Source organism: Engystomops pustulosus, chromosome 3 (genome assembly GCF_040894005.1).
Source record: "Engystomops pustulosus chromosome 3, aEngPut4.maternal, whole genome shotgun sequence".
In the NCBI taxonomy this organism is placed as follows: domain Eukaryota; kingdom Metazoa; phylum Chordata; class Amphibia; order Anura; family Leptodactylidae; genus Engystomops; species Engystomops pustulosus.
Window position 1 is genome coordinate 77,426,159 of NC_092413.1, and position 14,102 is coordinate 77,440,260.

Sequence of the window (14,102 nt, forward strand, 5' to 3'; positions counted from 1 at the left end):
TTCGACCCTAATTTTGCACACTGTCCAGGCTCTTTGGTAATTATCATCTTTTTTGTCTGTTTAGCAGGTCTAGTGTCACTCACCTTCCCCTTTGGGGACTACATTAGGCTTATATTTTGCACTATACAGGCTTATGGCAGGTTTCGGATTCCCTGATTGTATTTTTAGTGTGTACATGTGCCTTCTGGCCTATAACACATTGGGGCTCACTTACCCGTTGCAGGGAGTTCAATGAATAATGTCCAACAATAATGCACTCTGTCGCATGATAGCGTAGTATTTGAATATCAGAATTTAGGAGGGAAATTGGGCGGTATGAATCAGGAAGTAGGGGATCTTTGCCTGGCGTGGGGAGAACTACAATAAGGGCTTCTCGCATGGAGTCGTGGAGGGAACCACATCCTCTACCTCAGAAATCCTGCCCTCCATTTCCTTAATTCGTTCTTTGGCTTTGTGCACATCATGTCTTATAACTGCCTTAGCTCATCAATTTTGGTAACAAGTTTAGATTGATACATGTTTATGGCCGCCAGCACCTCCGCGAACTTATGGTCCAGCACTGCGGTTGGGTCACTCGAATCAGTAGTAGCCTCATAGCTCACAAGTTGCGGCAGGCACTGGGAGCCATCAAAAAGAGAGGCAGATGGGTTCGGGGACCCCTGAGGAGAGTGGGCTGTGTGCAAGAGAATTTCCCCAGCTTTTTAGCTGTGACTGTTACTGCGCCAGAAAAGCTTGGGAGGTGGAACATTCCTGAGCATCTAGCGGCTCCAGAGACTGGAACAGGGGATCCTCCGGGATGGAACTTTAGTACTTCATCATCTGAAGGAGGTGCAGAAGCACTTGACACAGCTTTGGACAGTTTAACTGTCTTCCTCCTGTTACCCATAGTGATAGACAGGGCAGAGGGAGTTGGCAGTACACCAGTATTTTGCAGAAATTGAATCCGGGGCACACTCAAAGTGGGCAATTGCCTGGGGCCCCCCTGAAAGGGGAGAATCACTTCTATGAATCTTGAATTTTGTTTCTAGGTTGGTTTGCTGGATCCAGAGATATTCAGGTTTAAAGTGAGAATATCAGGTGCAATTTTTATATATAAAAATCACTCCCGATGGCAGTCTATCAGTTAATATCTCCATTTTCCTGTCACTTAGAAAAACAAATTTAGATTTATATAAAAGAGGAGACTCTCTTCTTTCAAATGAAAAAAGAAGTGAGGTTCTATGTCTCACAGAGCCAAAGATATAGCCCTCTGAAGTGTACACCACTCCAGATTCTTATCCATCAGCCTACACAGGGAGATTTTGCTGCACACAGGAGCTGCTGTACCTCACAGATAATGGAAATATTCACTGTATATGTTACTACATTTTGAGAAGGGATAATATCAACTAATATTTATGTTTTGGTGAATATATTGGTGTGGGGGATGTATGATCTCTTCACATGTCGAAAATATATTTTCTTTATATAAGTATTCTGGATTTGTACATATTTTAGAGGAAATTTTAAGTGTTAATTGCCAAATGTAATTGCCTGGTTGTCTGCTTTCAAAATTATATAGGTTTTATGGCGCCTTTACTTTTTAATCTGTTTTATTACTATATTTTGCATGTTGTGACTGTCTTAAAGTTTCTAGCTGAAGAGCAAATATCTTGTTATTACAGTTTTAGTGATATTATAATGATTCATTTATGTGAACAGATCAATAAAAGGCATTTGTGAACTCTACACATGTTCATGTATTAGATTTAGGAGATGTGAAGGTAAATATTTTCTGTTTGGTGAAAATTTTTTCCATCAAAGTCAAATTTTAGGTATTTTTATAAATGTTTCTGTTTGAATCAAAATTGCATGAAGGCGCCTGTGTCTATAAACTCTTTAATGCAATTTTGAAAATGGGGCAAGTTTCTGCTTTCAGAAATTATTTGGTTTGTTGGGATTTTCTTTAAATTCTTTTTGCTGTAATTTCAATTTTATTTTTAATAGTCAAAAATCGTAAAAATTGCTCTGGCCAATATCGCAACAAAATATCCAGAAATGCCAGGCGGTGAAAGGATTAATACCCCTTGGTTAAATTCCCGGGTGAAGATGCTTATCATCTATATCCTGACTATATATCTATCATCTATCTGTTATCTATCTCCTAATAATCTGACCATTTATATATCTCGCTTTCTTTATTAATCAATCTTTTATTTCTCTTCTACTGTATTTATCTTATATCCATCTACTGTATGTATAATCTACTTTATAATTCTGCATCTAGAAATCAGTCCCTGTCCCTAATGGGGCTCATAATTTATTCAACCTACCAGGGTCTCCCTGTGCAGGAAGAATGGTGGGTCCAGCAGGATGGCTTCCAAAGATAATGCAGTTATGTCAACACCTGGGGTGATGGCCTGAGTGCCCACAGAAAGGGCTCTGAGTGCCACCTCTTGCACCCGTGCCATAGGTTCGCCACCACTGGTCTAGATTTAGTAACATTTTTAACTGCTTCTTACCCCCCATTATGAAAGAGAAGAAGCAAAGAGAAAAAAAGGGGATTTGAGGGATTCAGTCGCACCTACCGGTATTATACTAACCAACAAGTAAGCCTCAATAACAATCAATATTTAACCCCATAGCACAATAAGACGTACCCTTACGTCTTGATCCGCATGGGGGAGTAGGAAGAGGGCTCACGGGCTGAGCCCTCTGCATACTCACCAGGCGTTTGCTTCACAATGAAGCAAACGCCCGTTGCTGACACTCGCGATCGGGGTGTCAACTCTTTGATAACCACCAGCAAAGCTGACGGCGATATTAACGATCCACAATGTTGGCTCCGATCGTCGCTCCCTGTGTCGTCATCGGGGAGCAGCGATCTGTTGCCTTGACAGCCTCGGGTCACACATAGATCCCAGGCTATCATGTTTTAGGCTATCTATTACAAATTGCGATTTGCACAGTATAGTAGATGGTGTGCAAAATCCCCATATACTTCCACACTGTAGTATGGCAGTAAATGGTAGGATCAATCAGACAACCTAGTGTTAAATTACCCTAGGGAGTCTTAAAAATAGTAAAAAATAAAAAGTAAAAAAAAAAAAATATTAAAAAAACCCCCTAAAAATTCAAATCACCCCCCCCCCTTTCCCTATAAGTCATATAAATAAAAAGTAAAAATCATAAACACATTAGGTATCGCTGTGTCTGAAAATGTCCGATCAAAATATAAAACTTGATTTTTACTGTGTTTAACCCCGAAATGGAAAATAGCGCCCAAAGTCGCAAAAGGCATTTTTTTGCCATTTTGAAAAATATTAAAAATTCTATTAAAAGTTATCAAAAGGTTGTAGAGTCCTAAAAATAGAAGCATTGAAAACATCATCAAAAGTCACAAAAAACTACACCAACCACAGCTCTGTACACCAAAGGATGAAAAAGTTATTTGCGCCAGAAGATGGCAAAATGAAGAATTTTTTTTTTTTGTACAGGAGGTTTTAATTTTTGTAAATGTATGAAAACTTTATAAACCCTATACAAATTTGGTATCCCCATGATCATACCGGCCTGATGAATGAAGTAGACATGTCATTTGGGGCACACAGTGAAAGCCGTAAAATCCAAGCCCACAAGAAATGGCGCAAATGTGTTTTTTCATAATTTTTACTGCATTCAGAATTTTTTTCCTGCTTCCAAGTATACGGCACAGACTATTAAATAAAAATTTGTTACGTAAAAAACAAGCCCTCACACAGCTCTTTACATGGAAAAATAAAAACGTTATAGATTTTTGAAGGTGGAGAGTGAAAAATAAAGACGCAAAAAGGAAAAAGGGCCTGGTCCTTAAGTGGTTAAATATCCTGTAAATTGGTTTGCAATTTAATTGGTTAACAGCATTATTATGAGGTGCCGGAGATTAATTATCAATACAAAAAGACAACATAGAAGATAAATAAAATCAATTACAAAGGTGAAAACTCACCAAAATGACACCTTTGGGAAAGCAGAACATGTGGTAGTGTGTGCAGACCCAACAGTCCAGCTCCCCCACCTGGACAATGACCAAACAAATAAACAATTGTGTAACAATTGTGTATATTTTGTCACAGCATTGATGGGATAGTAAAGTATTCACATAGTGCAGGTGCTCAAGAAATCACAACATATCATTAATACTCAATCCCCCATTGACCATGAAGGCCTTGAACAGTACAGTCAATTACCTGTTAAAGCAAGTAGTCTGTCCAAGTTGGGGAACTGGCTGCCCCAAACATACAGACAAGGCAAAAAAGTATTACAGCTTGTTTGCTAGGGGGATCAAACCCTTATTTCTCACAGGAAAATGCAAATAAATTTATATAATTTCTACACTTTTTATAGTCAATCTATTGGGTCACAGCCTTCCCGAGTAATGAAATTCCCTGCATGAATCCCCCTGGTATTAAAAAGCCCTGCAGCTGACCCCTAGTAATTAATGAAATGCCTTGCAGCAGAGCCCCTAGAAATAAAATGCCCTGCAGCAGAGCCCCTAGAAATGAAATGCCCTGCAGCAGAGCCCCTGGTAATGAAATGCCCTGCAGGAGAGCTCCTAGTAATAAAATGCTGATGCCGCCCCGCAAATAATGAAACGCCCGTTATTTCCCCTAGTGATGAAACGCCATACAGCCCATCTAATGACGAAATGCTGTGCAGCCCCTAATGATGAAATGCCATACATAGGGTACACCATGCCAATAGAAATATTTGTTTTATAAAATTACCTAACTGTCCATTTTAGTGTGAATATTACTAATATACTATTACTAATAAATTACTAATATAACTAATATTTCAAAATATTGGTCATTTACTAGAATCTACATACTTTTGTATTACTTATATAATTCTTGTATGTTAATTTTGTACATTTGTATTGAGAATACTGTATATTCCTTTTTTTATTAATATTAACAATATTTTTTTGCATTTTAGGTAATACATACGACGGATAACCATGCAGAATTTCAAGGTTTTTAATGTTTAATTTTAATTCTATATTTTCATTTAGAAGGAAATCAGGTCCATACACCGTCTTAAAAAAAGATACAATCTCAGATAAAAAACAACACACAGTTGTCTCACGGTGTCATTATTATTTAGTAGAAATGGAGCAGACATAGAAAAGCCATGTGTGAAAAACTAAGTACTGTACCTCCATTAATGAGTAGCTTTATGAACCCCCTTAAACAACAACTTTGAAATAGTTATGTTCTCTACAGTGGTGTAACTGGAAGCTGATCTGCCCTATTGCAAAGTCTGTGCCAGAAATTTATTTTTTTTTTGTCGGCAGCGACCACCCGCCCCCCACTGGGGGGTGATCGGGTTACTGGGGTCGGCTGCGGGTTCAGGCATCGGGCATATCTGCCCTTTGTCTGCGCTGGCTGCTGCACATAATGCCTGTTAACGGCAAATGACCTTTGATGATGTCATCACCATGTGACTCCAATGTAGGAGGAGCTACACAGGATGTCACCGGGTAGAGATGCCATGTGTGCTGCTAAGGTATGGGTAGTTATGCTGAGCCAGTGCAAGGGGGGAAATGTGGGTGTGCAGTGTGACATGTATGTAATGTAGAGGTGCAAGAGGGGAAATGTGGGGTGTGCAGTGGTGTGTGAGGTGCAGGGAAACATGGATGTAATGTGGAGTGCAGGGTGACATGGATGTGATGGGGAGGTGCAGCATGACATGGCTGTTATGTGGGGGTGCAGGGTGACATGGATGTAATGTGGAGGTGCAGGGTGACATGGTTGTGATGTGGAGGTGCAGGGTGACATGGATGTGATGTGGAGGTGCAGCGTGACATGGATGTTATGTGGGGATGCAGGGTGACATGGATGTTATGTAGGGGTGCAGGGTGACATAGATGTTATGTGGGGGTGCAGGGTGAAATGCCTTGTGACAGGACTATATCCACTATAGTAGAATAATTGTGATCTTTAGGGGAACAGTCTCTAGGGGAGATGATGATAAAATGAGGAACTTACCTTTTTGCTGATATATCCTCCAGATAGAAGGATAGAGAAAGTACAGAGAATTCCTCCAACTATAGACGTCATGGGGGATATTTATCATACGCTGGTGCTCGTGCGCCAGCATATGATAGCCCCGCCACTGCAAATTCACAGCCCGATACATCAAGAGGCTGCGAAGAGTTTAACCTACACCAGGCACGTATGAAAAGTCGCCGGCAGCAGCAAGTGCGCAGGCGCGGGGACAGTAACGCCCCACGCTGGCCCACTCCCCCCCGGCTGCTCCCTCCGCTCGACTGGCCGCGCCCCCCCCCCCCCGGCCGCGCCACTGGCGTTGCGCAGAGGTCCTGATAAATATCCCCGCATGTGTGAGTTGCTGGATTTACAGTAATTGCTGGTATTACACATTAGGGCACATTTACTTAGGGTTGTGCGCGCACTTTTGTTGGACTGTGCACCTTTATCTGGGCTAAAACGACTTGCACAGGTGTTTAAGAAGTGTGTGCACTGGGATTGTGTCGCACACGATTGGTTTTTGGCGCAGCTGCGCTGGCTTCCATGCGTCACAAACTAGGAGGCTTGTCGACGGATCGTCCGACTGATCTGGACAACTCCGCTTTTAAGTCCCTCTGAAAGGACTAAATAATAGTAAAACCCCATAAATTACCCCACTTTAGAAACTTCACCCCTCAACGTATGTAAAACAACTTCTATTACGTCTATTAACCCTTTAAGTGTTTCACATGGGTTCAAACAATATGAACTAGATTTAGAATCTTTGTGATTTTTGGGGAAAATACATTAATTTAGGCCAAAGCTGACAGTTTCATAATGAATAAAATGATGAAACGCTCTGCAAAGTTTGATGCCCAATTTGATTTCCCAAGTTTGATTTCCCAAGTGTAGCGATGCTTCATATGTGGTGGTAAACATCTGTACTGGCGCACGGCCGAGCATAGGATGGAAGAAGCGCCATTCACAGCAGATTTGTATTGTCACAATGTACAGGCTATAAAATTTAAATTTTTTTGGTAATGCGGACATATGAGGCTTATTATTTGTGGGGTGAGAAACCCTTGTAAAAATAATTAATTTTGGGGGTCTATAGCTTATTCATGAGATTTTATTAACTATTTAAAGGGGGACACGAACAAAATCTGAAATTTTTATTTTGGATTTTTAGCACTCCCCCCCCCCTGCTGATCGTAATGTAAAACTAATATAATATTATATATGTTTTTCTTATCTTTGCTCAATTTTATGAGCAAAACCAATATTTTAGAAAATCGCATTGTTTTTACTATTGACAACTTTTCAGGGCCAGAACTTCTGTATTTTTATTGTATTTTTATTATAGCGCATTACTTTTTTAATCACTTTTTAGAACATTTTTTTGTGATGGTGTTTGATGAAAAATTGTATATTACGGGAAGTTTTTTTTTTTTTTTTACACTGAGCCACAGTGGTACCAAATATGTAAGTTTTTTTGGTGTTTTTTTGTTTTATATACTTTATATGCATTTTATGTGCAACTGTGGAGATTATGGGACTTTTATTTTATTTATTTAATTATTATTATAAAATGATTTTTCCTTTTTTTTTCCTTACACTTTTTAAACAATCCATATTTGGCGTTCATCCAATCTCTTGTTCAAGCCCTTACACTGCAATACACTTGCTGCATGCTCAGTTACTTACAGCAGGGTCCTGCTAGGAAGGCGGAACCCATCGAGTAGAGGAGCCGGAAGCCTCGGGGCACTCGCCGGACCCCGGGAGAGATCAGATCCCCCGGTAAGCGTGTAAGGGGGTACGTTTTTCTGATCCCCCGGTACGTTTTTCTGATCCCGGGTGTTTGTGCCAGGTCTGGGCTGTGACATCACAGCCCGACACAGCACCAGCAAGACCCTGTGTCCCAAAATCTTCTTCTGATGCGCTGCCATAGAAAGGCGTCGCGTCAGAAGAAGTACCCTTAATGACCGCCATAAAAAGCCAATAGCCAATACTCCAGTGACCGGGTAAGTAAATGTACCCCATTATCTCACAATTATCCAACTGAGCTTGGTTTTGTTTCTGTTTTCATGTATTCATACAATTCTCTGTATGTGTGAGTGTCTATTTATATATACACATGGCCATCATAATTAACCCCTATGGGACTCAGCCTCTATGGGACATGGTCCCATTTTTAAATCTGGCCTGTGTTACTATAAGTGGTTATAGCTTTGGAACGCTATGAGATATCCAGGGGATTTTGAGATTTGTTTTCTCGTGACACATTGTACTTCAAATTAGTTTAAAAATTTGGATGAAATCTTTTGTGTTTAGTTATGAGAAAAAAACTAAATTTGGCAAATATTTGGAAAAATTCTTTATTTTCAAAGTTCTAAATTCTCTACTTTTGATGCAGATAGTCATAGCACCCAAATAAATTCATAACTTACATTTCCCAAATGTCTGCTTTATATTGGTATGGTTTTTTTAAGATTCCACATATTTTACTAGAATGTTATGAGGCTCAGAATTTAGGTATAGTTTTTCACATTTTTTGCAAAATCACCAAAACCCGTATTTAGATGGACCTGCTCATCTTCTAATTGACACTGAGAGGCCTAAATAATAGCTAGACTCGTAAATTACCCCATTATGGAAACTTCACCCCTCAACATATGAAAAATCATTTTTAAGAAGTTTGTTAACCCTTTAGGTGTTTTATAAGGGTTAAAACAAAATGGAGGTGCAGTCTACAAATTGTAATATTTCTTCACAATACACTCATTTTGCGTGGAAAATTAAACATTTACAATGGATGAAATGAAAAATAGCTCCACAAAGTTTGATACCCAATATCCCTCGAGTACACCAATACCCTATATTTGCTATGTCACATTGTACAGGCTCTAATTATTTTCTTTTTTTTAATGTGGACCTATAGGGGCTTATTTCTTTTTCCACATGAGATGCACTTTTCTGGTACGTAATTTTGGGGCATCTATAGCTAATTGGTGAGATTTTATTAACTCTTTGTTAGTGGAGGAAATAAAAACCATCAATGTTTAGGAAAATGCCACTATTACGAAAATACCTCATTTATATAGACCCCCTCCATTTTTATAATGGATGCTCTGATCGCTGGTTCAAGTTCAATACATTGCTCTACAATACTATTTTATTGTGGAGCAGTGTAAACTGTCTGAGCATGCAGAGCATGCGCAGACAGTTTACAGTCATACCTGGAAGGGGTCTGACTGCACAGAAGATCAGGCAGTCCCGGGGCACTTGGCAGTCCTCGGGGCTGGCCAGAAGTGGATCGGATCCCCCTGTAAGCGGCACGGGGGATCCGATCCATAGCGGAAACACCCCTACACGCCGCGGTCAGCTTTTTTTCCACTTTTAATCCCAAATAAAAATAAAAATGTTTCAACTTTTATTACCTTTTTAACTAGCTCTATGTATCCCCAAAAAAACACAGCAAAAATGTTTGTTAGCATGCCAAAAAAATAAAGTTATGCCCGTGAACCGGCGCTTGCAAAAATTCACTAAAAATGCCCGGTCTCTGGAGCCTTTTCAAGTCGCTTCACTAAGGGGTTAAAGACTGTGCAGTCTATTTAAGTAAAACAAGGAAAAAGCTGCATGCTCTAGTTGGATGCTCTGACAGCTATGGCATCTAAAAAACAGGATATGAAGGAACCCCCCAGGGGGTTATGATATTTTAGGGGGGAAGAGGCGTCTAAAAAAGCCACTTGCAAAACTCACCACAGGGAATGTATAATTTATGATTGCAAATCGACTTTTAATTACGAAAATACCTAATTTTCATAATGTATTGGGGAAATTATGTCGGAGGAATCCTCCTCATGGCTAGAATCTTTCCGTGGAATTATCAAGAAATGAGGTTCAGAAGTCAAATAGAGATTTTCAAGGCCAGAGACCAATAGTACAGTAAGTCTGGATCTCCCAGGTCCTTATTCCTCTGCTCTGTATCAAATATACCCACAGATTCGGAAGAAGAGCGGGTGATCACCAAATCTGACTTAATTTCATCTATCTAAGAGCATGAATAAGCAGGTCTACCGATATTTGCTATGCATGACCGTTATGCTCCATTAATGTCTATTGAGATGAGGGAAATTGCTGAGCGCAGCACTTGGCGATCACCTGGAAAGAAGACTGGAGGAGGCCTGCGTTTCTTGTCTGCTTGGGTCTTGGTTCAAGCAGACACCTGAAGCAAGGAGAGTTGAGTCTGCTCCAAGATAGACTTAAAGGGGGATATTTATCAGGACCTCTGTGCACCGCCAGTGGCGCAGAGGCCCTGAAATAATCGCAAATGCTAGCTTATTGCTAGCTTTTGCGATTATTTTTCACAATCCGCCACCTTCACGTCAGTGGGGCGTGAAGGGGGGGCACGGCCGGACTGGAGTGGGCCGGCGCGGGGCGTTACTGTGAAAAGTCGCCGGTTGCGTTTTTTTCTACGCCAGGCAGGGAAAACGCTGCGCAACTGGCAGCCCGATACATGAAGAGGCAAAAGCGCCAGCGTATGATAAATATCCCCCAAAGTCTTGGACCAACTCCTCCACGGCAGGAACATCCGAAGGAAGAGAGAGAGGGAGAGGAGGGCGTGGGTGCTGTCCATAGACAATGAAGAAAGGGGCAGAGAGGCAGCTGATTCTGAATCCAAGGAGTTGTAGGAGAATTCTGCCCATGGCAACAGAGTGGACCACAAGAGTATAAAAAAGATTTTGAGCAATCCGCGGGCAGCTGGGTCCACGGGCAGCTGGGTCTCGGTAACGGCATTTGAAGACCAGCGGGTTTAAGATGAGACAAATTGTTTCGGGCACTGGAAGTGCAGGAGCCCACAGAATCCTGTACATCCTTGACCAGATCTGGCCACCAGTAGAAACGGGAAATTAGGCCGACAGAGTGCTGCACCCAGGGTGCCCAGCCACACGAGAGCAATGACCCCAAGTCGATATCCTCTTCCGGAGGGGCAGTCAGCCGTAGGTCTTGCCAGGAGGAAGTTGCTGTAGGTCCACTGGAGCTGCAAGAACCAGTCGCTCATAAGGAATGACGAGGAGCCGATTCTTCCCCAATGACATCAGAGGCACGAGAGAGAGCATCAGCCTTGACGTTATTTTCTGCCGGACGGAAGTGGTTCCAGAAATCGAGGCGAGAAAAGAAGAGTGACCAGCGAGATTGTCGTGGGTTAAGACGCAGAGCGGCCTGGAGATATAGGAGGTTTTTGCAATCCATATATATGCAAAATATACCTTCCAGAAGATAGCGCCACTGTTCCAGGGCAAGTCTAATGGCAAATAGTTCTTGGACTCCTATGGAGTAATTTCTCTCCACAGTTGAGAAAGTCTTAGAGAAGAACCCACAGGTGAGAAGTGTGGTTTTAACTGCCAGTAGTAATTGATCCCAGGAATCTCTGTTCGATCTTGAAGTCCTACTGGGCGAGGCCACTGGATTATCACAGACAGTGGGATCCATGTAGGCCCTTGATGTACCCAAGGAACAAAAGGCTCTTCTGGTGGAGCTGGCACTTCTTGAGTTTGACATAAAGGCGATTGGCCCTTAGACATCTGAGGACTTATCGTACATGGACTCAATGGGCTTCTAGGTCTGTGGAGAACACCAAGATATCGTCCAGGCAGACCACAACACAGGTGTAAAGTAAGTCTCTAATTATGTTAACAAACTCTTGAAACACAGCAGGTGCATTGCAGAGTTCAAAGGGCATGGCCATATATTTGAAATGCCCATCCCGAGTGTTGAAGGTGTCCTTCCATTCATCGCCTTCACGAATGTGGATGCCCCTCTAAAGTCCAATTTATTGAAGACCTTGGCTCCAAGGAGGTGGCCAAAGAGTTCTGTAATTAAGGGTAGTCAATGCAGAGATCTATCTTTCTTGGCCAAAAAAAACCCCTCTGTTTCAGCCACAGACAATGGAGACACCTGATCCCAACTGTGGAGCCCGGTAGCTGCCCGGTAGCAGCTCAATGGGGCAGTCGAAGGAACGGTGTGGTGACAGAGTCTCTGCTTGCTTCTCCGAGAAGACGTCAGCAAAGTCTGTATAAGAAGCTGGGAGACCCACCAGAGCCTTGGAAGACATCAGAGAAGAGACGGGGGCCACAGGTTGACAGCAAGACTGGTATTCTGGTCCCCAACGAAGAACTTCCCCACTGTGCCAGTTGAGCACAGGTGCGTGGCACTGCAACCATGGAAGACCCAGAAGAACAGAAGACGTGGACTGGGGTAGGACGTAAGATGAAAGTCTCTCCTTGTGCAACCCCCCTACTAGCAGATATAGAGGCTCAGTGTGGTCATCTGCCCACTTACTTCTCGAGACGGGGAGTCCAGGGCAGCATCCATGAAGTTTCCTGCAGAGTTTCCTGAAACTTATTACCTGTCCCAGGGCTGAGTAGGACAGGTGTGTTCAGATGTGGTGAAGCTTTGTTGTCACCTAGCCACTGATGCTGCAATGGCTCCCTGCAATTACTGGGCGCTGAGGACAGTGTGGATAAGTCTGAAGGAAGTGTTGCGGGCTGGCACAATAGAGACAGAGGTTCTCCTGTTTTCGCCTGGAACGCTCCTGGGGAGTCACCCAAGCGATATCCATCTGCACGGGTTCCTCGGCAGCTGACACAGAAAACGGCTGAGGAGGAGGTTGGAAGACAGGAGCCAAGTGGGGCAGGTCTTTACTGTCCCAGAGGGCAGTAGTCCATGCCAGGCTGATGATGAAAGCCACTTTAGGGTGGGGGACCCACTGTACCATCGCGAGCAATGACGTAGGCCGACACCTGGGAGCGTAGTCTAAGTGGTACTCAGTTTTCACTAGCTTGCCGCAAAGCGAGTTGGACTTGCTGCGGCGTGCTACCACCAGGTTGCTCCACAGACGCCACTTTGTTTGCGGTGGCGCCCAAAGCGAAGTACGTATAGCAGAATTCTAGTCGGGGACAGGCAGGAGGTCAGGACAGGCAGCATGGGACCGTAGTCAATAACGGAACTGGGGTCACAACAGGAAATCGCAATACAAACAAGGAGTATACGGGACAAGCTTTTTCTAGGGCACAAGGCACAAAAATCCAGCAGGGGACACAGGAAGGTGAGTGAGGCCCAGGCTGTCTGCTTAATGAGGGACCACCAACTGGAGGGATTCAAACCTGATCTGTGGTAGCCAAAGACTTGTGCTCAGAGCCTGCTGGATGCCCTGGAACATGAATTCACAGACTCTATGCCCAGGAGCACCATGGTGTTTCCACATGGTACTTTATGGACTTTTTCAGGGCACTCATGGCCTGGTTCCTTATTGATTGCTTTTAGGATTCCATCCGGTATGCCAGGAAACTCCTCACTTGACACAGAATGACCCTGTCAACATTGGACTGATGCAGACTGCTCCTTAGCAACCCGCGGGATCGTTCTTATATCTTTACTGCAAGAAAGCAGTGAGAGCATGTCGGGCTATGCGCAACTTGATGGACCCCCCTGCTGCTCCCCCGAAGCACAACACCTTCCTCGAGGAGAATCCTAGCAGCAGCAGCGCTGTCTGGCTCGCACCGAAAACCTCAATTTTTGCAACTGTTTTGGACTTTGGCAAGGGATTGTGAGTTTTGCATAAATTATGCGAATCGTGCAACAAGGAAGTTATTACATTAGCAAGAAGAAAAGGAGAATTGTCGGCACTTTCCTGTAGACTTCCATATTTTTTACGCTTACAGGATAGAGTCATTCTCAGACCAGAAGCTTCATCTACTACAATTGAAAAATCTCCATCCAACTGGCATATGAAATTTCCAGAGAATCTGCTACTGAAAAGATTCGCATTCCACCAGAGCCTTTGCTACATCCTGGGCAGAACTAAGAAATGCCTCTACTCACCAAATCTGTCAGGCTTCTACCTGGCCCAACCCCCACACTTTCTATAAGCCCTATATACTTGATGTGGTGGGTTCTTCAGAATTATCCTTTGGGAGGAAGGTTCTTTCCTCTGTTATCCCTCCCTAACCCATTCTTTTCTCTGAAATTCTCTCTGGTTGGTGCTGTCGTGATGAAGTGGAAAACAGTAGTAACTTACCCGTAATTATATTTCCTCGACCCACAATGGCACCT

At 42.9% G+C, this 14,102-nt stretch overlaps 1 protein-coding gene across 2 annotated transcripts in view; it reads left to right on the plus strand.

The window, feature by feature from the left end:
- The window catches only part of PCNX2 (pecanex 2), a 454,272-nt gene that overhangs the window by 73,784 nt on the left and 366,386 nt on the right, over positions 1-14,102 (plus strand). For both annotated transcript variants that reach the window (XM_072141166.1, XM_072141167.1), the window contains exon 4: positions 4,957-4,993. In XM_072141166.1, coding sequence (XP_071997267.1) covers positions 4,957-4,993 — 37 coding nt within the window. The remainder of the gene's footprint in view (positions 1-4,956; positions 4,994-14,102) is intronic.